This window comes from Bos grunniens, chromosome 2 (genome assembly GCF_055505025.1).
Source record: "Bos grunniens cultivar Pamir isolate PY7600 chromosome 2, Bosgru_T2T1.0, whole genome shotgun sequence".
Taxonomy (NCBI): domain Eukaryota; kingdom Metazoa; phylum Chordata; class Mammalia; order Artiodactyla; family Bovidae; genus Bos; species Bos grunniens.
Window position 1 is genome coordinate 35,723,206 of NC_141166.1, and position 26,998 is coordinate 35,750,203.

The 26,998-nt window shown below is 37.0% G+C and overlaps 1 protein-coding gene across 25 annotated transcripts in view; it reads left to right on the forward strand.

The window, feature by feature from the left end:
• The window catches only part of IKZF2 (IKAROS family zinc finger 2), a 187,217-nt gene that overhangs the window by 109,406 nt on the left and 50,813 nt on the right, over window positions 1–26,998 (forward strand). For 14 of the 25 annotated variants that reach the window (XM_086341813.1, XM_086341768.1, XM_086341742.1 and 11 more), the window contains 2 exons: window positions 2,543–2,809; window positions 8,985–9,152. In XM_086341813.1, the coding sequence (XP_086197939.1) occupies window positions 2,543–2,809; window positions 8,985–9,152 (435 nt within the window). The remainder of the gene's footprint in view (window positions 1–2,542; window positions 2,810–8,984; window positions 9,153–26,998) is intronic. The other 11 variants (XM_086341882.1, XM_086341853.1, XM_086341874.1 and 8 more) reach the window with 1 other exon arrangement.

Here is a 26,998-nt window from a genome sequence, read left to right on the forward strand (position 1 = left end):
GATGTACTCTGCATATAAGTTAAATAAGCAGGGTGACAATATACAGGCTTGACATACCGGTTTCCCAATTTTGAACCAGTCTGTTGTTCCATGCCCAGTTCTAAGTGTTGCTTCCTGACCTGTGTACAGATTTTTCAGGAGACAGGTTAGGTGGTCTGGTATTCCCATCTCTTTAAGAATTTTCCATAGTTTGTTGTGATCCACACAGTCAAAGGCTTTGGCATAGTCAATAAAGCAGAAATAGATATTTTTCTGGAACTCTCTTTCTTTTTTGACGATCCAGTGGATGTTGGCATTTTGATCTCTGGTTCCTCTGCCTTTTCTGAATCTAATCCTTTACGATGATTCATTTTTTGTTATTCTGTTAATGGATTCTTTAAACATATAAGAAAATACCTTAAAGAAAATTCTTAATCAGTTAATTAAAATGCTTCAGGGAATACTACCTGAAATACTTCTTGTATGCCACAAATATCTTAGCATATTGGAAATATTAAGATGGAAAATATTGTCCATACTCTTCTCAAAACCCAGTAAAGCAGTGCTAATTTGTAAATAGGGTAAAACTCAAGATATACATATTCTGTTAGAGATGAGGCAAGAAGGCTGTGTATCCCTTTGTAGTTCTTAGGTTAGTTTACGTACTGTTACGTTAATTGATCTTTACAAAAACTTTGTGGAATAAAAACACTTTTGTCCAAAGAAAAATAATGGTAAGCCCATTTTTTATATTTAGACATTTAATGCTTACATCTGTCCTAGGAAGTGGGTGCCATTATCATCCCGATTTTGTAGAGGTCATGGAGAACTTAGTAATATGCACAGCGTGACAGTCCTTTTATAATACTAAGTGCCACTGCTAGAAACTTTGCTCTTAATAGCTAAACTATTGTGCTTAAACTTTATTCTGTAATCTGAATTCATCTCCACTTTGTAAATGAAAGACATAAGATTCAGATGTTAAGTAACTGGTTCAAGATTATATTGCAGTAAATGTCAAAGCCAGTTCTCCTAACTAAATCTAGTGATCCCCACGTTGTACCACACTGTCTGTGGTTCACAGGGGAGTTCCATGGAGGGAGCATGGAGGAGTCATTTTGATAGTATGTGCTGCCTGTCATAAGAACTAACAACGAGGCAGAGAAGGGGTGGTTTCTCTAAGAAAACAATTGCCGTAAAAAAAAATGTACTTCCTTTTTATGAAAATATTTCCTCTATTCAAGTAATACCAAATAATTTGTTTTGCTTAGTAACTTTGATATGGTTTCTTGAGAAATTTTCAAGATCAGTGGATAAAACCTGGTATTCTCTTAAACCTTGCTTCTGCTCTGTGAAAGGACTCTGTCAGCAATCCAGCATGAGGGCTGTGCTAACAAAATTCCAACTTTTCTGTGGGATGATCCAAAAACAGCAAACAGAAGGCATTAAATTTCTTAACAGTCACAAGTGTGTGCATGCATGCTATGCCATTCCTGTCATTCACTGCTTTTTGGTGTGCATAGATTAAAGTTGGAATACTTTGATTTGCAGACTAATATGTTCTATGGAGAACTTTTTTCACACAGGAAATAAAAAAGCAAAGTAGCTTAAGAGCATGTGACTTCTGTGCACTCTGCCCTTTATCTATATAACTTTCAACTGACTGTATTATTTAGTCTGATTTTTAGAATATTTGCCTTGCCTGGATGACTTCATGTGTCTAAGACATTTGCTGGCTTAACATCCCGAGTTGTTTCTCTTGCTCATTTCAAAGGCAGGTTTACACAAGCGCTCTAATGGAAAACAGAGACTATGACTTGTGTGTGTGTGTGTATGTATATATATGCTGCTAAGTCGCTTCAGTCGTGTCCGACTCTGTGCGACCCCATAGACGGCAGCCCACCAGGCTCCCCCGTCCCTGGGATTCTCCAGGCAAGAACACTGGAGTGGGTTGCCCTTTCTTTCTCCAATGCGTAAAAGTGAAAGTGAAGTCACTCAGTCGTATCCGACCCTCAACGACCCCATGGACTGCAGCCTTCCAGGCTCCTCCGTCCATGGGATTTTCTAGGCAAGAGTACTGGAGTGGGGTGCCATTGCCTTCTCCGATGTGTGTGTGTATATATATATATATATATATATATATATAGTTAAGAAAAGGTGTAGCTCAGTGGGTTAAGTAGTATCTCATCTTCGCCTTTTCATAATCCTGTCTCAGTCACCTTAATGACAAACTCAAAAATCTAACAATACCCGTTGTTTAAAGAGTTGCTTAAAAAGTGTACCCCTGAATTAAAGAAAAACATGTGTGTAAAAGTAAAGCATCATTCTCTTTACCTTGAGCTTCCCTAGGTCATCTTCACTTTCATACCGAAGCTTCACTGGAGTACCTTGGAGCAAAGCACATATAATGTTGCATGAGGGATGGACTTTATTCTATAGAGAATATGCTGTATTCTACAGTATTTCCAGCCATGTTAATAGAACGGCAACGTGTGGGAAAGAGATGTAGGTGACTACATATAACATGCACTCAAAATGTCTTTCTTTCTTCTTTAAATTACAGCAAATTCAGTAAAGCTAGAAATGCAGAGTGATGAAGAGTGTGACAGGAAACCCCTGAGCCGCGAAGATGAGATCAGGGGCCATGATGAGGGTAGCAGCCTAGAAGAACCCCTAATTGAAAGCAGCGAGGTGGCAGACAACAGGAAAGTCCAGGAGCTTCAAGGCGAGGGAGGAATCCGGCTTCCGAATGGTAAACTGAAATGTGACGTCTGTGGCATGGTTTGCATTGGGCCCAATGTGCTTATGGTACATAAAAGGAGTCATACTGGTAAGCAGCTGAAAGAATAACCTGATGACTGCCTGTGACATCTGATGTTGATATTACCTGACATCTATTCTCTTTCCTTTTTATTCAGGGGTGGCAATGGTGAAACTCCTTTTTCAGAATTCTGCTAGTATTGGATTGCTGAAAAGCAGCAAGTAGCCTGGGTCTTGACTTCCAGCCTTCAGATCTGAATAGCATTTCAAAAAGAAGTTTGGGATTCAGTTTCCACAGTTCTTAATATAGCAATAATATGATGAGGGTTCAAAAGGTATAGGAGAATTTCATTGTGTAACTTGATCTTTTTGTACTCCTATACATATTTTACCATACCCATGGGCAGAGAAGAGAGTTTGCTAGGTAAACATTTATCCTATAATGTGGTCCTCATGTATTTGTATAATAGTGGATCATTTTCACCTTATCTAATTAACTTCTTGAAATACAATTTTCAATCAGTCTTTGCCTTCCATGGGTCTGTGTAGGAGACAGATACTTATTTTCACCAGTTCCAGGATGTCACCCTTTTCCTGTAATTTTTAACTATAACTCCTGCAAGGAGATAACATCGGGTAGAATGTACCAAAGGGTGGTTGGAATGTGTACTCATAGAATCAGGTGAGGAAAAGGACCTCAGATTAATATACTTTTAGACATCTGAGTAATGAGAAAAACCAACTCATTTAGAAGGCCTTATTTAAATCTCTTTAAATCCTTTGGTAAAAAATTTAAATTCTTTTTGATGTAAACACAAGAAATGATACTGTGATAAGGTAGGTGGATCGTTGACTCTTAAAAAGTTTCAGTCATATGAAATTTGATTTAAAGGTAATGATAGCTTTAACTATAATTCAGAGAGGTATCATAGAGCAAAACAGTAATAAGTCATACACTCAGAGTTTTAAAATATGACACTCTTTTGGAAGAGAGATAAATCACAGTAAAGACATTGATTTAAAAGACTTCTAAGTAATCAATTTAGTCAATAGATGCTTAAAACATGAGACATCCTGGGAACATTGACATTTTCTTAGTCCACATTTCTCATTTACACATGAAGAAAATGAAGCCCAAAACAGTTAAGTAATTTATCCATCATTCCTTATGTAATTAAGAGCGTTTAAAGGCTAGGCTCAGTGTTTCCTGATGTCCAAAGAGGTTTTGTTCAAATATTTTGTGCTTCGTATATCAATACTCTAAGGCTGATAGTTTCATTATAGTGAGAAACTACACCTTAGAATCACTGTTACCTCAATTGAAATCATCAACTTCAGGGCGTACACTCTTATTCAACCATACAGTCAGTTACATTTTTACTTTTTGTTTTGAATTTCCTTTTTAAATAGCATCATATTTTTAAAATATTTTTTAGAATTTACAGTAATATTTGTATTACTAGTGAAGATGGTTTTTCTTTTAATTGTTAGAAATGTCTCATGGAAACAAAAGATCAAGCTAAGTATCATGTTTGATAAGAAAAGAAAAAGACTGTAAAACATGAATCTACTCTGTTTCTGTGCTCATGAAGTTATTCTAACTGCAGGTCTAAAAGAAGAGATCCACAAAGTTATGATGTACCCATCATCTCAGAGAGATTATATTGAGGGAGATAACACACTTTGGGATGTCTCCGTCTCACATCCAGCAATGTAGAAACTAAATAAAATTAGTAGAGTGACTTTTCAGTTGAATTGCAAATAGTATTCATTTTAAAGTTGAAAAATATATTTAAAAAATTTTTGTAACATTTTTAATAAACCTTTTTGGTCTGAGTTAAAAACATTCAAAAAATTTGAGTGTACTCTGTTGAAAATTTAGGTTAATTGATGTTTCACTGTATCTACAGTGACTTTCATGAGGATTGTTGGTTTATAAATGCAGAAATAATTACCCACCTACTGTACTGTCCATTTGATATTTACTACAGTAAAGTAGAGTTGTTGCTGCTGCTGCTAAGTCACTTTAGTCATATCTGACTCTGTGCAACCCCATGGACTATAGCCTACCAGACTCCTCCGTCCATGGGATTTTCCAGGCAAGATTACTGGAGTGGGTTGCCATTTTCTTCTCCAGGAGATCTTCCTGACCCAGGGATTGAACCCAGGTCTGCCACATTGTAGGCAGACGCTTTACCATCTGAACCACCAGGAAACTATTTCTAAATAGTTACACAGAAAAAAAAAAAAATAGTTACACAGATTTCCATGAGTCCTGGGAGTATAGGATTCATTCAGCTGGTAAAGGCAAGGAAAATAAACTAAATAGACTTTTAAAAAATATTCTTGGAACTCTATGAATTTTTAATATTAATAAATATTTATTAGAGTATTGGGAAATTTTTATACTTTTCTAAGATCTGGGTGGTTTTTTGTTAAAAGTTACTAATAATTCATAGAGGTGCTTGGGCTACTTGCCGCACATTGTTAACCATGAAATTGTGATGTGTCTTTAAATTAGCCATTTTTATGTGTATTTCTGATGACCCAGTTTATGTGTCTTAGTGGGTCATGACATTTTCAATTCCATTTTAGCACTGTGAGAATAGAAAGTCTATTTGTGTTTCTTTAGATTGGCAACAAATGAAGTTGAAATATAGACATTAAGCAAATGTTTTCCCCTTAATTTGATGAACCATCTTCATTTTAGAACTTCCCCCTTTCACCATTTATAGCTTGCTAGTATAAAAGACACTGTCTTCAATCCTTAAATCCCTTTAAGAAACATAAGCTTCTGTGTTTTTAGCTCACAGAATGTCTAATATAAAATTGATAGTGGAAAAATACACAATCACTCAATTTATTAAAATGACATGGAGTATCAGCTCTAATTCACTTCTTTTTCTTCTTCTTTCATACTCTACTAAAGTGTCAATTCCAGTGCCTTATTAATGGCTCAGTGTTACCTCTTTGGTATTGCTACTTTAGTAGATAATCAGGTAATATTGTCATCGGATACTCCAGGCACTCTTCGCTGGGAATGAAGTGAGAAGAAAAGAAGTAGGGGTAGTAAATCAATTCATGCATGAACACAAATTGATACAACACTATAAATATAGAATATTCTTAATTTTGCCTCTCTTTGGGGTAGAGTACTCTCATCTTTGTAACTTAAGTTTTCAACACCATATTTTGTCCATTGCAGCTTTGTGGAGCCATTCTCTTGCTCCAAGGCCCTCTCTACACATAGTTGGGATTTTTCGTATTTGTAGGTGGTGTTCCAGCCAACAGAGGCATACCCTCTGCCTTTGATTCACCAAAGTAAACTGATGCATGTATATTTGCATTTCAATTGAATAAACACAGATCTAGAAATGTGTTTATGAAAATATATAAAATATTGAAATATAATTTATTCCATAATAAGAATAGTAGATGATTTCACTCAGTGAATAAAAATGGTCCTTGACTAGATGAGTAGATTGATTTAAAAAAAAGAAACAGATTTAGGATGGAAATGAACAATAACGTGGCTTCATGACTACATCTTAATTGTTCTCCTGAATCCAGAGTTCTTAATCTGACTTCGCTGCCCACCCATCACAAGATTATCACAGATACAATAGCCTACTTAATGTTTTTGAATTAAACCTAAACTCGATAGAGTTACTGATGTGTTTAGTAAGTTTGTAAATTTCTCCTGAAAGTTGTTTTTACCTGAGATGAATGTCATTAATATATATATTTTAGGCAATATGTAATATTTAATATATATTTAAACCAACTTGAAAAGGACCAATTGATTCAGGCTATGTATTAAAAAAAAGAATTATTAAAAAATAACTGAGATGTATTGTTTCAAGTTACATAGACAATACAGTTAGTCAACTGAACCTTTCAGTTAATTATCAGATAATTTTATACATATCTCTGTAAGATGTAGGCCAGGAAAATCATTTCTCAAAGCTTCATGTGCTTGAAATCAAAGTGCATTATTGCCAGTCTCTTTCCTCTCACCACAACTGGGCTCATGACCGTTACCTTCCTCATGCCTCTTTCTTCCCTTCCCATGGCCATGGGAACAGAATTAGAAAACACCTTCTCACTAAGACTTACTCAGCAACAGGGCAATGTTTCTGGCTATAATTAGACATTTCTCCTACCCCTTTAAGATGATCATATAAATACAGAAATAATTCTTATTAAAAATATTTGAGGATATCTGGAGTATTTTGTAAATGTAACAGCTAAATTACCCTGTCATTAGTCTCATAATTAAGTGAATTAACAGTTATTTTTAAAAATGATCCTTACTGTTATTTTTCAGATTAGCATTATTTTGAATGATGAATTCAGTAACCTAAATTAGGGATTTTAAAATATTTCAACTCAAGGATTGTAGGAGGCTTAAATAAAATCAAATTTAGCATTCTACCAGGAGTATTTTCCCAAGGCAAATATGATTTCAAGTATTTTTGTTCAAATACTAATTTGTTTTATAGTTATTGAGTACTAATTTGTGGTTGCCTGGGAAACCTTACATAGGATTTCAAAAGTTAAATCAAATATATTTATTAAAATGTGTAATTTGCGTTTGCTATTTTTTTTACTCTCTAAAAAGTTAATTTCAATAATAAAATCCTCTTTCCTTTTTATTACTAATTCCATGACATGAGTGAGGAGTAGAATATTATGATTTTAAAAACCTTTAGGCTGTTATTCCATTGGAAAAAGTCAAAGAATTAAGTTGTATATGTGTGTATGTCTGTGTGTATAAAATTTTTTAAATGATTTACCAAAATTAAGTTTATTTTTAAACTTTGATTATTTTATAAGATATTATATGAGAGGTTTTAGGTTAAATGTCTCCATTTTAACCTGTATTTAGTGCTAATTTTTCAGTTTTACCAAATGAATCAAACAAATTAAACTAGATAAAATTTAAGGTAATGTTAACATTATGGATAATTCTTTTTCAACCATCAATATAGGGACTTTTTGTAAACTTACATCATAAGATCGCCAAAGAAAAAAACCTAAAACTTTGCTACCCACACACGCACAGGTTACCTTTATATATATATATATATATATATATATGTATATCATTGAATTCCAAAATGAACAAGAACTACAGATTTCAAGATACATCTGATCTGTCAGTTTTTCTTTAGGCTTTATAATTTATATGATAGAATGTGCAGTGGTAACTGCTAGAAGGTGACCATAGTTTATTTTATTTATCCCTCCTAGTAGTTCATGATGGTTTGGTGATGTTATTAGTTTGATCCTACTTACCAATTTCACATGCTCACCAAACTACATGTTTTTAACTTGGGTGACTCTCTTAACAGCCTGTTGATGGCTGTCAGTTGACAGACAACTGATAATTCTGGCTTAAACAATTTTAGAGCAATATCAGTAATAGTAGAAAACGTTCCCATCAAATAAATTATTTTCACAAGAAAAAGAGAATATATGTATGGGAAATATCTGAACGAATAATTTTCTTTGGATTTTCTCTGATTCTATCAGGAAATTTTGCCACAGGTTTTATTGTTAATGACTGGGTAAATCTGTAGACCTAAGCTCTATTTTGAGATATTTGTGGTAATGAGCTTTGTAACCCAGTTCATTCACTGAACCTCTTTGGCCCCCTGATAAGAAAATGATCATCTAGAGAGTTAGACTATAGGTCCTTTTCAGCTCAAAGTTTCTGTCACTTTTTTTTTTTAAAGAGATAATAGCATGGTACAATAAAGAGAGCAAGATTTTGTCGTCAGATTGACCAAGAGTCATGTTCAGCTCCAGTACTTATTATCTGTGACTGTAATCAGATGCTTTGATATTTGAACTTCCGTTTGTTTATTTGTAAATTGAAGTTATTAATACCAAACTAGTAATGCCATCCTGTGGTTTGAAATATTGTATGTAAAGCAACCTGTAAAACCAGTTAATTGATGGCACCTAGTTGTTCAACCAGTGGCCAATGTTCTGACTGTTGTTCTTTCCAGTCAGTGACAAGAATCCTGTAAAATTTATACGAAGAAAGGAAATGGCACTTGTCCTAAAGTTTGGGACTTTGGTATTAGCAAAGCAAATTCGAGGAAGATAAAGGTTTAGAGGACATAGGAGGGAGATGGACATTCTCAGCACAGAGAACTGGTTCTGGTTAACATTGTAGATCCAATTAGTCACTTGCACATAACCTACTTGATCTTCCCCACCTCTTTACCCTTCTGCAGGTGAACGTCCGTTTCATTGTAACCAGTGTGGAGCTTCTTTTACTCAGAAGGGCAACCTTCTGAGACACATAAAGTTACACTCTGGAGAGAAGCCGTTCAAATGTCCTTTCTGTAGCTATGCCTGTAGAAGAAGGGACGCCCTCACAGGACACCTCAGGACCCACTCTGGTAAGTGGCACCAGCTCTTTAAGAAGAAAACTAAAATGTGGGAATTCAGAAGTGTGCTATAGAATAATTCAAAGCAACTTATAGCTTTGGTACATAGCTGAGAATGAGGTAGATGATTTTTTTTTTTTGTATACATTGAATAATTGACAGATTTTGCAGGATGCATTTGGCCCTTCTTTTTTAAATTTATAGACTTGGCAGAAAGGAGTACTGTCAACTGAAGAGTTTCAAGCCATTGATGAAAACATCTGTTAATAGATTTTCTATAATTTTTAAATTTTATAATTATTAATGAAGTAATTGTGGTTAATCCAGAATAATGGAAAACCCAGTAAAAAAAAATATAGTTACATGTTGATGTTAGCATAGAGGAGAGGAAAGCTGTGATGTTTTTTGACTGATAGAGTACCTGGGCTGGGACTTCAGGGGGTGTCAAATATAACTATTTTAAACTTGAAAATATTATGTTCATTAGAAAATTGTTGGCAAAACTAATATAATTATGTAAAGTTTAAAAATAAAATTTTAAATAAATAAATTAATTAATTAATTAAAAAAAAAAGAAAGAAAATTGGCTGTGAGAGTATTTTATATTTCATTTTAACTCTCCTTGTTTCTTTAACTTTCAAACCATAGTCATTGGATGCTCTCTGAAACTTTTCTCTGCTTCATAAATCATTAGAAAAATCTAGACTGTTTGATTTTTTTAAATGCCACAATATAGTACATAAAAGCAAAAGAATGATTAGAAATCTGAATGGATTTCATTTGATTTTTAGCATGAATTGCTATAACCAAGAAGTTAAAGGTGGAAAATTAATATAGAATACTCTTAAGCCAGTTTTATATGCTCCTTCTGTTCATAATGACATATTAAAATTTAATTTTAATATGAAGATATGATGAAAGTGATATTTTCATCTACTTTGACAAATTGACAGAGTACTGTGGGTTGTGAGGTAATGCTTGTATTATCTTTCTTTACATTTTTCCTGTTAATCCTTAAGGCTTTACCCAGTTTTTTAACATGAATGAGAAATATGTAAAACTATTTAGACATTAACTCAATTAAAAAATAAAATTAATGAAATATTAAAATATTTTAAGTATATGCTTTATATTCTTCCCTGACTTAAGGCAGTTTACTCATCTCCAACCATGACACATTATATTTTAATTAGAAATTATGCTGTGAAAATTATATATTAAAGTGGTATTGTTTTATTATAAGAAGTATTCTTATTGAAAAATACTTTTAAGACCTGACAGTTATTTCCTTTAGCTGGCCATGAGCTCTGGCTTATTAAAGCATTAGTCAGTTGACAAAGGATTATATTAATATAAAACGTAGCTTTCCATGGGAATGAAGTTGAGGCAAAAATATAGCTGTAAGCATGTATTTCACTTTTTGCAAAATTTACAAAATTGTGTTGTTTTCAGTATCATGGTTTGCTGTATACGTTTACTGTACCTGGTGATTGCTAGATTCAAGGTTCATTGTCTGGTGACACCTCCAGAAGACATTTAACCTTCACCTCAATTTCTGTTTCCTTGATTTCTTTTTTGCTCTTTTAAGAGGTTAATCCCTGTGGGTAGTGTCTAAGAAGTCAAGACACCTTGGTTTTTGTATTAGACTGAGCTGGGCAGCTACACTCAGTTTCTTTATACATATTAGGCATGGCTCATCTAGGGGCTCCTATTTGGTGTCTAGTGGAGTGAGGGGAGGGAAAGATGGTGCTCAAAAGTAAGCCCCTTACATTGGCTTTGGCAAGGCCAGACACCATAATTTATATGGTTCAATATAATTATAAAGTTTATGTGCATAGAGCAAAGCTGTTTCTAAGAAACTATAATTTTTTTTTTTTTTTTGGCTGTTCTATATGGCTTGCAAGATCTTAGTTCCTGTACCAGGGATCAAACCTGTGACCCTGCAGTGAAAACACATAGTCCTAACCACTTCACAGCTAGGGCATTCCCTATGAAACTGTAAATTTTGTAAATAAATACTTTGCTACTTTGAGGTTCAAACAAAAAAAGATATAAGTCTCTATAATTGCCATTATGAATTTGCAATTTGGTATACTACGTTATGGCTTTTGCAGATATATAAACAGATACGCTCAAATTGGCTAATAAGGGGAGTTTAACAGAGAGAGGAAAGGGACAGATGGGTGTCATCCAACTACTGCTTCATTAAGGTGTGATATTAGCTCAGACATACTTTGAATTCAAAATACTAGCCATCACCAATGCTGTTCATAATAGATGAAGCATAAAACATAGCTGCCAAAGTCCATGCTTCTCTAACTGATCAGAAAGCTCAAGTTGGTCATTATAATTTTCTTCTTTCACTGCTTATTCCATCTTCCCCTTACTTTTACCCTCTTTTTAGCACCTGGGCTGGACAAGGTTCTTTGATGGGTAATCACAGCCTAATTCCTAAACGTTTTAAGTATTTGGTGACCTTTTCATCCTTGGATTACTATAGCTTTTCAATAACCAGAATTACTGGACAAGTTTTTGTTAGAGATGTTCCAGTAAATCTGCTAAGCTTCTAACTTAGTTGTCCTTGCCCATATCATATAGCAACAACCCCAAATCATTTTAGTAATCTGAAAAGTTTACCAGCCAATAGCCTATGTCTCTTTCTGTTAATTCAGTAGCTTGAAAAGCCCCATATAGGCAGGGAGTAGTCTCAGCTTTCAGTAAAATAGTAACAGAACTCTGATCCCTGGTGGAAACGTTTGGGCATTGACATCTCCAAAACCAGCAATCCCAAGGTTTTAGCACAGGAAGTGAAAACCCTTTAAGTGGGTTATTTGATGTATTGTGGCCACTACTACCTTAACCTCTTTGTAATCAAACATGTGCTATGGCAATGGGGAAGATAGATGACTTTAGGCATTTATCATATGCTACAGAACATACTCAAACTTATCCCAGCTAGCAATCATACATGAACCATGCCACTTGTGGGCCAGTATACTCCATGTGACCCAATGATTCTGGATAATGTGGCGTGAAATATGGCTAGTGAAATCTGGAAATGGTTTGGGACCATTCCTGTATTTCCTTTGCCTTGAAAAGAATTTCCTGCTTAAAGTCAATATTTTAAGGAATACTATAGTGTTCTTAAAGGCATTCTGTTACATCCAGGTGAAGAGGAGCATACAAAAGCACCGAAGGAAGGGGAGGTAAATCTATATCCTGAATATCTATCAATTCCTATGAGAATAAATTTCTCCCTCCTTCAGGTAGAAAGTTCATTGTAATCCGCCAGTCACTAATCAACTGGTTGATCCCCTTGGAGAACAGTGCCATATCAGGGTCCCATCATTGGAAGGTGGTGAACTCAGCAGTTGTGGTAGTTACATTAGTCACAGAGCAGGTGAAATCTATGTTGTTGAAGTTATAGAGTTTCCATTATTGCCCCTCTTTTCACATGGGCCACTTAAGCAGGCACTAGGGTAACTAGGTAAAGAATCTAATACCCATAGTATAGATTATCTGATTGTTTTGAGTCACCCATCACGTAATCTTTTCTAGACTACTCAAAGCATCCTCCACAATGGATGCCCTCTGGAGGGAATTCATGTAAAATACCACATTGTCATATTTTGTACCAGGTCTAAGAGGCACATATGCATAACTCTCCCCGAAACCTTCTATCTCCAATCTTCCAGTCTTGTTTTTCTAAGTCCTTGACTATATGGCCATGCCATCTATCATTTCCTCATCTATCTTTTCTTACATGCAAACTGTACAGCTGGAGGGGTTATCTTTTCACTACTAGTATTTAGGGGGAGCCCTCTTCATTGGGCCTCTAGTACAATAGTTGCAGCTAGTACCAAATGCCATGCAGTCCATTCACAGGCTGGGTTCATGCAGTTTTATCCTATGTTAATTGGTCATTGAGAACACCCCATGAGGCCAGATTGTGAGATTGTGAAGCAGTAGTGGCAGGTATCAGAGACACATGAGCTACTTGCTCATGAAGTATATACCTGGGTTTCCCAGACCTGTGTGGTCCATTTCATTTAATAGTGAAGTGCTCTTATGCACATCTTATTTTGTATGTTGAATCAGATTAACACATAGTTCATTTTGTATAGTTTGAGCCACACAGTCATTTGGAGTTTCGTGTCCTAATACTCAGTCTTAACAAGAGTCCAATAGCAAATTAGGAGCTACTTTTCAAATGGCAAATCATTATTGAAAAGAGCACATATATTTCCTCCACTGGGGATCTGTGCTCCGATCCTGCAGTAGCAATTACATCACACACCATCTTTGCTTGACACATGTATTTCCAAAAATCATGGCATTGCTGGATCCTAGAGCCAGAGATCTACATGGCAGCTTTCATTGCAGGAGAGGTATACTGCAGTCCCAGTATACCTTTCTTGCCCCAGTCCTCTCTCAAGGTTGACAGCCTTGTGGATTATTGAATACGTGTATCAGAGTGGAATACCCAAACATAGTATATCTTGTTTCTAAAATTCAAAGAGGGGGCACCTCATTTTCTGCCTCCTCCTTCATGATGAAAGGTACAAGGTACAGCAACTTATCATTTACTGTAGAAGCTCTGTTTCCACATGCCTGCATCACTGGGCCCCTAAAATTTCACCATTGCTGCAGGTATCTAAAGTTTTCATAGAGATCACCTCCTATCCTCTGGCATATATCTTAATAAGACATTTTAGTGTTTACTACTTCCTGCTCACCAAATCCAATTGGTATACTACCATGAAGGTAATGCCCCAGGTTGATGTTATGTGAGATGTCAAGATGAACAAGATTTCTTTGCCCTATATTATGGCAAAGAGAGGAGAGTTGACCTAGCCTTAGGGTAAGATGGTGAAAGTATGTGTCCCTGCACTGTAAAGGCAAACTGCTTCAGATTATCTTTATTGATAAGGAATTACTTTTAAAAGAAATTAGGTTGGTAGTTCCATACATGGTGTCAGGGGCTGTGTTAATACGCTCCAACAAAGATAATATAGCTAGAACTCCTTCTGTATTTGCTATTCTGATATAACTAAATCTTCATTCATCCACAGAACCATCTAGGTCTTGCATTAGCCTAACAAACAGTTTAAATGGGTTTGTAGTAGGAATGACCACCCCAGCATCTTTTGGTTTTAGTTTACTGTCTTGGAAGAAATGACAGTTCTAAGGGCTGTGATTTCCAGTATGGTAGCCACTAGCCATCTGTGGCTATTAAGCACCTGTACACATGGGCTTCCCCGTGGTCCAGTGGTAAAGAATCTGCCAGCAATACAGGAGACACAGGTTCAATCCCTGGGTCAGGAAGATCCCCTGGAGGAGGAAATGGCAACCCCCATCCAGTATTCTTGCCAGAAAAGCCCATGGACAGAGGAGCCTGGTGGGCTACAGTCCATAATGTCACAGAGAGTCTGATATGACTAAGACTGAGCACACGCATATGGATAATACCACATGTTGAATATACCACATTAACAAATTGAAAAATAAAAGCCATATGGTTATCTCAGTAAATGCAGAGAAAGCCTTTGACAAAATTCAACACCCATTGATGATAAAAACTCTACAGAAAGCAGGAATAGAAGGAACATACCTCAACATAATAAAAGCTATATATGACAAACCCACAGCAAACATTATCCTCAATGGTAAAAAGTTGAAAGCATTTCCCCTAAAGTCAGGAACAAGACAGGGGTGCCCACTCTCACCACTACTATTCAACATAGTTTTGGAAGTTTTGGCCACAGCAGTCAGAGCAGAAAAAGAAATAAAAGGAATCCAAATTGGAAAAGAAGAAGTAAAACTCTCATTGTTTGCAGATGACATGATCCTTTACAGAGAAAACCCTAAAGACTCTACCAGAAAATTACTAGAGCTAATCAATGAATATAGTAAAGTTGCAGGATATAAAATCAACACACGGAAATCCCTTGCATTCCTATATACTAATAATGAGAAAATAGAAAGAGAAATTAAGGAAACAATTCCATTCACCATTGCAACGAAAATAATAAAATACTTAGGAATATATCTACCTAAAGAAACTAAAGACCTATATATAGAAAACTATAAAACACTGGTGAAAGAAATCAAAGAGAACACTAATAGATGGAGAAATATACCATGTTCATGGATCAGAAGAATCAATATAGTGAAAAAGAGTATACTACCCAAAGCAATCTATAGATTCAGTGCAATCCCTATCAAGCTACCAACAGTATTCTTCACAGAGGTAGAACAAATAATCTCACAATTTGTATGGAAATACAAAAAACCTCGAATAGCCAAAGCAATCTTGAGAAAGCAGAATGGAACTGGAGGAATCAATCTGCCTGATGTCAGGCTCTACTACAAAGCCACAGTCATCAAGACAGTATGGTACTGGCACAAAGACAGAAATATAGATCAATGGAACAAAATAGAAAGCCCAGAGATAAATCCACGCACCTATGGACACCTTATCTTTGACAAAGGAGGCAAGAATATACGATGGATTAAAGACAATCTCTTTAATAAGTGGTGCTGGGGAAAAAACCACTTGTAAAAGAATGAAACCAGAACCCTTTCTAACACCATACGCAAAACAGATTCAAGATCTAAACATAAGACCAGAAACTATAAAACTCCTGGAGGAGAACATTGGCAAAACACTCTCCGACATAAATCACAGCAGTATCCTCTATGACCCACCTCCCAGAATATTGGAAATAAAAGCAAAAATAAACAAATGGGACCTAATTAAAATTAAAAGCTTCTGCACAACAAAGGAAACTATAAGCAAGGTGAAAAGACAGCCTTCAGATTGGGAGAAAATAATAGCAAATGATGCAACTGAGAAACAAATAATCCCAAAAATATACAAGCAACTCCTGCAGCTCAATTCCAGAAAAATAAATGACCCAGTCAAAAAATGGGCCAAAGAACTAAATAGACATTTCTCCAAAGAAGACATACAGATGTCTAACAAACACATGAAAAGATGCTCAACATCACTCATTATCAGATCAGATCAGATCAGATCAGTCGCTCAGTCGTATCCAACTCTTTGCAACCCCATGAATCGCAGCACACCAGACCTCCCTGTCCAACACCAACTCCCGGAGTCCACTCAGACTCACGTCCATCGAGTCAGTGATGCCATCTCATCCTCTGTCGTCCCCTTCTCCTCCTGCCCCCAATCCCTCCCAGCATCAGACTGTTTTCCAATGAGTCAGCTCTTCACATGAGGTGGCCAAAGTACTGGAGTTTCAGCTTTAGCATCATTCCTTCCAAAGAAATCCCAGGGCTGATCTCCTTCAGAATGGACTGGTTGGATCTCCTTGCAGTCCAAGGCACTCTTAAGAGTCTTCTCCAACACCACAGTTCAAAAGCATCAATTCTTCGGTGCTCAGCCTTCTTCACAGTCCAACTCTCACATCCATACATGACCACAGCCGGACCTTTGTTGGCAAAGTAATGTCTCTGCTTTTGAATATGCTATCTAGGTTGGTCATAACTTTTCTTCCAAGGAGTAAGCGTCTTTTAATTTCATGGCTGCAGTCACCATCTGCAGTGATTTTGGAGCCCAGAAAAATGAAGTCTGACACTGTTTCCACTGTTTCCCCATCTATTTCCCATGAAGTGATGGGACCAGATGCCATGACCTTCGTTTTCTGAATGTTGAGCTTTAAGCCAACTTTTTCACTCTCCACCTTCACTTTCATCAAGAGGCTTTTTAGTTCCTCTTCACTTTGTGCCATAAGGGTGGTGTCATCTGCACATCTGAGGTTATTGATATTTCTCCCGGAAATCTTGATTCCAGCTTGTGGTTCTTCCAGTTCAGCGTTTCTCATGATGTACTCTGTATATAAGTTAAATAAACAGGGTGACAATATACAGCCTTGACGTACTTGTTTTACTATTTGGAACCAGTCTTTTGTTCCATGTCCAGTTCTAACTGTTGCTTCCTGACCTGCATACAAATTTCTCAAGAGGCAGGTCAGGTGGTCTGGTATTCCCATCTCTTGAAGAATTTTCCACAGTTTATTGTGATCCACCAGTCAAAGGCTTTGCATAGTCAATAAAGCAGAAATAGATGTTTTTCTGGAACTCTCTTGCTTTTTCCATGATCCAGTGGATATTGGCAATTTGATCTCTGGTTCCTCTGCCTTTTCTAAAACCAGCTTGAACATCAGGAAGTTCACGGTTCACACATTGCTGAAGCCTGGCTTGGAGAATTTTGAGCATTACTTTACTAGCGTGTGAGATGAGTGCAATTGTGCGGTAGTTTGAGCATTCTTTGGCACTCATTATCAGAGAAATGCAAATCAAAACCACAGTGAGGTACCATTTCATGCCAGTTAGAATGGCTGCGATCCAAAAGTCTACAAGCAATAAATGCTGGAGAGGATGTGGAGAAAAGGGAACCCTCTTACGCTGTTGGTGGGAATGCAAACTAGTACAGCCACTATGGAGAACAGTGTGGAGATTCCTTAAAACACTGGAAATAGAGCTGCCTTATGACCCAGCAATCCCACTGCTGGGCATACACACTGAGGAAACCAGAATTGAAAGAGACACGTGTACCCCAATGTTCATCACAGCACTGTTTATAGTAGCCAGGACATGAAAGTAACCTAGATGTCCATCAGCAGATGAATGGATAAGAAAGCTGAAGTACATATACACAATGGAGTATCACTCAGCCATTAAAAAGAATACATTTGAATCAGTTCTAATGAGGTAGATGAAACTGGAACCTATTATACAGAGTGAAGTAAGCCAGAAAGAAAAACACCAATACAATATACTAACGCATGTATATGGAATTTAGAAAGAGGTAACGATAACCCTGTATGCGAGACAGCAAAAGAGACACAGATATATAGAACAGTCTTTTGGACTCTGTGGGAGAGGGAGAGGGTGGGATGATTTGGAAGAATGGCATTGAAACATGCATAATATCATATAAGAAACTAATCGCCAGTCCAGGTTAGATGCAGGATACAGGATGCTTGGGGCTGGTGCACTGGAATGACCCAGAGGGATGGTACGGGGAGGGAGGTGGGGGGCGGGGTTCAGGGTGGGAAACACGTGTACACCCGTGGCGGATTCATGTTTATGTATGGCAAAACCAATACAATATTGTAAAGTAATTAGTCTCTAATTAAATAAATTAAAAAAAAACACATGTTGAAATGGTATTTATTAAATATATTATGAAAATGAATTCCACCTTTTAAAAATGTGACTATTAGAAAATTTTAAATTATATATGTGATTCATTTTGCATTAGACAGCACTGTTCTTGTCTTTTTATAATAGCCCTCCTACCCTGGGTCAGGGAACCAGTGTAAGGATTCTTTCCATTACTGAGTGCACTTATTCCTGTGGTACTGTAAGATGGGCTTGGGTGAAGTCTTCATATATACCTTGGCTTCCATAAGCTCCCACTTGACTGGTGGGCCATAGTTGTATTTTGGGTTCCAGGGATTAATGGCAATTCAGAGGTAATATAATACAACTGTCTAATAACCTGTGGAAGGATTTGGTATTATCCTTCTCCCAGTTCACAGTCACTGTCATAAATGGCCACAGGTGGTTCTGAAATGGCTATGAGGAAAATTCATAGCATACAGCTATGGCCAGGTTTCATGGACTCTGTCTCCACCTAAACTTATGTGACTCTGGATATGTGAATATACTTAGGTCTAGGCAGTGGATAAGAGATCATGAATCCCACTGTGGTGACTGAAGTTGGATTTTTGCCCACAAGACCTAGAGGGTTTCTGTCCATGTAAGACAGCTAGCAGTTTGGTATTCCAAGTGTTTTTTCATTCTTGGGGAATCTGAAACCCATTAGTCATTCCCATAGAACCCTGTGGCACAAAACACATTGATCTTTACCTCATCCCTGTGGCTTGTTAAGGCAGCCTTACCTTCCTGAAATTAATTTCTACCACATAGCTTCTGCCATCTCAGAAGATCACAATATATATCTTTAAATTAAGAAGCTCAGATCTGTTTGCAACATCTATCATTGTTCTCTCCAGCCTAGAGAAGACAGTTACCAGGAAGCTTCTCAAGCATGCTGGTTATTTCCTCACCAGTGTAATTTTTTGGTGAAGGAGATGTCCCACAGGCCCTTGCAGGGTATTGTTATTTATAATAGATCCTTTCCCAATATTCTTACATTCTTGAGATTTTGGAATTTTACTTTGCTATGCCAAGAACATTCTGCCATTTCAACTTTTTTACTATGTAAGCTATCATTGAATCAAAGGTTCAATTAACCAGTCACTCCCACCTGCTCAAGACAATAAAATACTAAATCCCAGATGAATGTTCCTATAGATAAATTGGCCTGATCTAACATTGTAGTTCACCTTCTTGATTTAAAATCCTTAGAATCAATCCATTCCCTTACATGCTAACTGGACTCCTACTGATAAAAATTGGCAAAGATTTGCAGTTATTTCAGTGTATAAGGTTGTCACCTCCTGGATATCCCTTGACTTTGGCTATATTAGGATCTAGCTTGTCATGAGCCTGGGGATTGTGAATGGTAATAGAAATGAGTTCTGAATAGAACTGCCATTCTCCGAACCAATTGGAAGTCCTCTTACTATATGGGAATGCTGATTTATGTGAGAGTTGGTTTCCTTGAATGGGGAGGCGTGAAGACAAATATGTCTTCTGGCAAGTCATGTTCTGTAGGGTTTTAGGAGTTAAACATTCTGAGCCTCAGTATTTCATCACATATTATCAACACATGTTTCACTCTTTCCCCACCATTACCCCATTATCAGGAACTAACAGTGGGCCTGTCTAGTGGTCCAGTGGTGAGGAATCTATTTGCCAATGCAGAAGTTACCGGTTAGATCCCTGGTCTGGGAAGATCTCACATGCCATGGAGCAGTTAAGCTCTTGTGCCACAACTACTGAGCCCACATGCCCCAGAGCCAGTGCTCAGCGACAAGAGAAGCCACCACAATGAGAAGGCCGTGCACTGGAACTGGAGAGTAGCTCCACTGGCCACAACTAGAGAAAAGCAATGAAAATCCAGCACAGACAGTAAATTAAAAAATAAAATTATTAAAAATATATTTAGAAAAAGACCTAATGGTATTGGTTTTGCCCATTTTATTCAGTACGGCAATCCCATCACCCTTCAAATCAGATTCTGGAGTTGATCTTCAGCCTTATTTACCCAAGCCTTAAGTAAATAAGGACTGTTTTAAAGATGATTCAGGACCTTCATTTTGTTCTTTCTCCTTCGTATAATCCTTTGGGCTAACAGAAGTAGCCATGTAACAGTACAGTCTTCACACAGACACCACTACTGTCCTTTTAACAAATAAAGACCACAGCTCCAAAAGTCTTCCTTTCACTCATTCTGTGATACCATCAGTGATAATTTGAGTAATGAGGTTGCCAGCACATACATAGAATTACTAGGATTTCACTAACTTCCTGATAGGTGGCCCTTCTGTTCTCTTCAAGCATGAGAAACTCAATGTCAAAATGCCTTGTGGATTCTCTGAGGCCTTGGGCCACTCTTGCTACCAATAACTAGCATCAGGGCCTTGATAGGAAAGCAATGAGACACTCAAATGGAGAAAATGCAGGAGACATTGACGAAGCACTAAAATTTACAGGAGAAAGAGTAGGCATAAAAGGGACAGTTGGAATACTCTAAGGCTGCAGTATTAGGAAGCCATTAGCAATCGCATGTGGAGAAGGCAATGGCACCCCACTCCAGTACTCTTGCCTGGAAAATCCCATGGACGGAGGAGCCTGGTAGGCTGCAGTCCATGGGGTCGCGAAGAGTCAGACACGACTAAGCGACTTCACTTTCACTTTTCACTTTCATGCATTGGAGAAGGAAATGGCAACCCACTCCAGTGTTCTTGCCTGGAGAATCCCAGGGGCAGCGGAGCCTGGTGGGCTGCCGTCTATGGGGTCGCACAGAGTCGGACACGATTGAAGTGACTTAGCAGCAGCAGCAATCCCATGTCCAAAGTGTTTGTTCTGTGTGTGTGTGTGTGTGCACTTGCATTCAGTCTTGTCCGACTCTTTGTGACTCCATGGACTGCATCCTGCCAGGCTCCTCTGTCCATAGAATTTTACAGGCAAGAATACTGGAGTGGGTTGCCATTTCCTCCTCAAGAAGATCTTCCCGACATCTCCTGTCGGGAAGGAGATGTATCCACAATACAGGGATCGAACCCACATGTATTGTGTCTCCTGCCTTAACAGGCAGATTCTTTACCAACTGCGCCACCTGGAAGAGGTCACTGAAATTAGGAGAGGTAGGAGACGGTTTTGAAACTCACCTTCAGTGGAGGAATATACCCCTACTAACCTGTGACTGAGGAATAAACAGCTTGGCCTCACTCTTTCCATCTCTCTTCTTTTGCTGATGTGTGTTAGTCGCCCAGTCGTATCTGACTCTTTGCTACCCCATGGTCTATAGCCCACAGACTCCTCTGTCCATAGGATTCTATAGGCAAGAATACTGGAGTGGGTTGCCATTTCCTTCTCCAGAGGATCTTTCTGACCCTGTGATTGAACCTGCATCTCTTATGTCTCCTGCATTGGCAGGCGGCTTCTTTACTGTCTCTTTTGCTAATACCTTATGTTAAATGAGCATGACCAGAAGCCAGGGGACAAAGGAGCCTATGGATAAAGCTGATAGAAATTAGCTTTTTGCAGAAGCAGAGCAGCAAAAGGTGAAAAATGGCTATGGAGGTGAAAGAGAATATGTTACAGATAAGCTAAATATAAGAACTAGTGCTTAAACTTACTAGTATAGGGTATTAAGTGTAATATAATGATTTTAATTTCAGTTTTTTATGAATAATATTATTAGTACAAAGTAACTTGCTTCCTCCTCCTCCATACCAACCCTTACTTTGGGTAATGAGTGCTCATTTTATTTTCTTTAGTTAGCTGTTGTGTTCTAGGGTATTTATATTGCATCTTTGTTTCCTTTGTTTTAGATTAGAACATTTTCCTTCCAGTAGATTGGTTAATAATGAGTTTGGTTTTGATGTGCACTTAACATATTTCTGTGACATTTTATATGTCATAGAGAAATATGAGAAAACACTTAGAAAAATATCTGGGATATAATATCAGTATCAGTTCAGTATCAGTTTATTCACTCAGTCATGTCCGACTCTTTGAGACCCCGTGGATTGCAGTAAGCCAGGCTTCCCTGTCCATCACCACCTCCTGGAGCTTATTCAAACTCATGTCCATTGATATGGTGATGCCATCCAACTATCTCATCCTCTGTTGTCCCCTTCTCCTCCCGCCTTCAATCATTCCCAGCATCAGGGTATTTCCAAATGAGTCAGTTCTTCGCTTCAGGTGGCCAAAGTTTTGGCCATTGCAGTTTTGGCTTCAGCATCAGTCCTTCCAATGAATATTCAGGACTAATTTTCCTTTAGAATAGATACATCCAATATAGTATGCATTCAATAAATGTTAGCTCTTTTCTTTCTTCCTCTTTTTTTTAAAGCCCTATAAGGTCCCATGCAAACTGAAAGTTTCTATTTGGAATTCTCTTGCAAACTCTAGAGAAGGGGTTCCCCAACCTCCATGATCTAATGCCTGATGATGTTAATAATAATAGAAATAAATTGCACAATAAGTGTTAACATGCTTGAATCATCCTGAAACCATACCCCCACCCCCAGTTTGTGGAAAAAGTGTCTTCCATAAAACCCGTCTCTGTTACAAAAAGGTTGGGGACCACTGCTCTAGAGGACACAAGGCAGTGTTTTGATTTTGATTGTATAATCCTAATAGTTAGGTTATGACAGGTCATGTCTGGAATTTCTTGAACTCTCTATAGCCTTGTACAAGGCACATCCTATGGATTATTCATTTAATTAAATCTCTTACCTGACAGAGCAAAACCAGGTAGTTTATCAATTAAAAACAGTAAATCTAGCAATATGAGAAGCTTTCAATAAAAAGGTCAAGTCCTTTCCTTTCAGTGAGGAATTTGGTTTTGGAATTCCTTGTAGTTTATCTGACCTAAACCATACTCATAACACATCATCTCTAATTCCATTTTTAGTTTCTTTAAAAACTTGAAGACCTTGTAAAACAGTCAGACTTCTATTAAATTTATCAGATTTTTGTCACTAATTTTTAAGATTGCCTATTTATCAATTTATCAGCGTTATTTTCATCTCATTTTTATTGAATCTTTCCAGAGTGGTAAAATTAGTTTTTATAGAAATAACTTTTTTTCTGTACTTATTTTATTAGAATATGTGTATTTGGTTAATTTATTTAATTACAGTAATAGGTGGCTCAGACTATAAAGCATTTGCCCGCAATGTGAGAGACCCAGATTCAATCCCTAGGTTGGGAAGCTTCCCTGGAGAAGGAAATGGCAACCCACTCCAGTACTCTTGCCTAGAAAATTCCATGGATGGAAGAGCCTGGTGGGCTACAGTCCACGGGGTCGCAAAGAGTTGGACACGACTGAGCGACTTGACTTATAGTAATAGGTACAGCTGGCATAAATAAATTTGGATGGAATCATAACTGACTCAGTGTAAGTATCCAGTTTAACTGCCAGAAGTGTCTATGTGGGCATCCCAAAGAGCAGCCTTTGCGCACCAGCATTTCAGTGTTTTTCAAAGGATTGGAGAGACAGAAAAGCTTCTTGTTAATATTATTCCTAGTTTATAGGTGAGGAGACTTGAGGCACAGAGAAATCACACAGGCAGAGCCTGGATTCAAACCAAGACAGTCAAACTCCAAAATATGTACTCCATGCTATGGAATAAATGATACAACCTCATATGTTTATTTTTTCCTCTGTCTTGCTAAACTCTGGGCTTCCCTTGTGGCTCAGCTGGTAAAGAATTTGCCTGCAATGTGGGAGACTTGGGTTCGATCTCTGGGTTGGGAAGATCCCCTGGATAAAGGAAAGGCTACCCACTCTAGTATTCTGGCGTGGAGAATTCCATGGACTGTATAGTCCATGGGGTCGCAAAGAGTTGGACGCAACTGAGCAACTTTTACTCACTCACTGCTAAACTGTGTAAAGTTAACTCCAAGTGATAAATTGAATACTATCTGGAAGTCAAAAGTCAAGACATCTGCGTTTAAGAACAGGCTCATTGCAAATTAGCTGTGTGGCTTTGTCACATCACTTAATTTAATCTTTAATCTCCCTGTGCTGCTCATATTATATAATCTGTTATCTTTTCTCCTGGGATTTTGCTGCTCATTAGTCACTGAAACCAAACTTTACAGAGTAAAAGAGTATTCCCCACTCCCAAAGTATTTTTTTTGTTTGTTTGCTGTTGTTTGTTTTAACTTTCAAAACAAATTTGCATAAAATGGAAGAGGTCTTAAAAGATTTTCAGATGACCTGCATAGGACAGCATCACTTCTCTGCAACTATCTGCTAACATAAATCTCAGAAAAAACCTTGATATAGAGAGTTTCTGATTTTGCATTCTAATTCCAGATATAGTTTGTTCGCATAAAGTGCATTTCTTTTTAAAGAATATTTTTGAAATAGCTCTCTCTGTGTTGCTGAATACCAGTGAAAGTGTAAAACAGTGTTGAATATTCCCTCCTTCTCTTTTACCTGTTAGTACCTGAATGAAAAGATGGGCTTAAGTGTACAAAGCCCTGATTACTTGATTTGATTGCTTGTTTTAAATTTTGATTACAGTCATTGATAACAGTTTTTAATTTTGAAAGCATGCCCAATTTTATGAATAATTAATAAATCTGGGCTCCTTAAAGAGCACAAATATTTTGGTAGTATTTTCCAGTATTTGACATGGAGAAGTTTGTTTCCTAACAATAATTTTTAAGCAGTATAATATTATTTCTAGAAATAGATTGATATGATCATCTTTTCTCGGGAGTAGATAATTCCTGTTAACAATGCCTAGATTTTATTCCCAACTTGCTAAGATTATAATAGGAGAAATCAAACTTTCTTTTTATTTGTTATGGCAGTGCTATATTTCATTTCTGAAATATTGTCCATTCAGGGGGAAAAAAGTGAAATAATGCAATCTAAGTTTTGTCTGTACAACAATCATCAGTGTTTATTTCTTTATTTTTTAAAACTATTTTCATTTATTATGGTGTAGAGCTATTCTACTGGTCTTGATGCTGGGTATTTCATTAGAATTACTTTATTTTATGGCTGCTGCTGCTGCTAAGTCGCTTCAGTCGTGTACGCCTCTGTGTGACCCCATAGACGGCAGCCCACTAGGCTCCTCTGTCCCTGGGATTCTCCAGGCAAGAATACTGAAGTGGGTTGCCATTTCCTTCTCCAATGCATGAAAGTAAAAAGTGAAAGTGAAGTCACTCAGTCGTGTCTGACTCTTAGCGACCCCATGGACTGCAGCCTACCAGGCTCCTCCGTCCATGGGATTTTCCAGGCAAGAGTACTGGAGTGGGTTGCCTATGGCAGTTATGTTGGCAAAGTGTAAACTTTACCCATTAACCTTAGATTTACACACAAATCGCCTGCTTTTCTTTACATAAGTTTATAATATAACATAGTATTTCTGTCAGTTTTTAGTGACAAATCAGAGAATCAGTGCACCTGCTACAAAAAATTATTTTATTAGTTTTGTCTATTAGATTTTTAGTTTAACAAGTGATCCTTTTATTTCTTAGAAATTTGATTAGTGTGCTTCATACATTATATATTACTTCTTTTAATTGTCTTTATTTACCCAGTACACTGGGGAAATAGTGTTTCAATTAAGCCCTGGACCCCTATTAATCAAAGCAGTACTTACCATACTTATTTTTTAATCAAGGAGGAATGAAAGGTGCATATATTTTCCTAATTAGAACTTCAGGTATATTTCTCCTGTACTTAATACGGTGCTCAAATTAAATATTTAAAACGTAATAGAAGAGTATGTGTTTTTAATGTATGAAAACTTACATAATATATATGCTTTATAAATTTCTTTGTATAAATAGTAAAGAGAAAAAAGTAAGTAAGAATGCCTTTTTCACGGTCCCAAATGATTTAGTTTTGGCCATGGAATTGTACTGGGCTTTGTTGTTGGTTTAGTCGCTAAGTCATATCCGACTCTTTTGCGACCCATGGTCTGTAGCCCACCAGGTTTCTCTGTCCAAAGGATTTCTAAGACAAGAATACTGGAGTGGGTTGCCATTTACTTCTCCAGGGGATCTTCCTGACCCAGGGATCAGACCTGGATCTCCTGCATTGGCAGGTAGATTCTTTAGCACTGAGCCACCAGGAAAGCCTGTACTACACTTGCATTCTTACCAAAAAAAAAAAAAAAAAAAAAAATCATTGCTAAAAAGGGAATCTTTTCATTTGAAAATGAAAAATCCTAATATCCCAAGGAAGCGTATTCATTGTCTCTTGTTCCTTGTTTATTGTAACATTATTGTTCAGAGATATATAAATAAAATACCCTTGAGTAAGCAGAGAAATGTAGGAATTTTTTTTTTCTGATTTTAGCTTTCAATTAAATTAGCTTTCAATTAAATCAGTATTTATTATATAATTACTGGAATATATCACCTAAAAATAAACACTTTGTAAAGTTAGTTTATATGATGTATCTATAGCATATAACCCTAGAGTAAGAACTATTTGAGGAACCTTCCGGTGTCAGTCTTTTGACTTAAGATCAATAAGCCTACATTATTCTGAGCAGATGCCTACTTTATTTCCAAAACACCTCAGTTATGTTGATTTTTCACAACACAGTTTTGTAATCTATTCAGAGTTTGACAAATTTTGCTTAAGAAGTTTGTTCTTTATATCTAATTGTCAGGTTAAAGCTATTTTATCCTATAAAAAGCAACTGGACCAGATG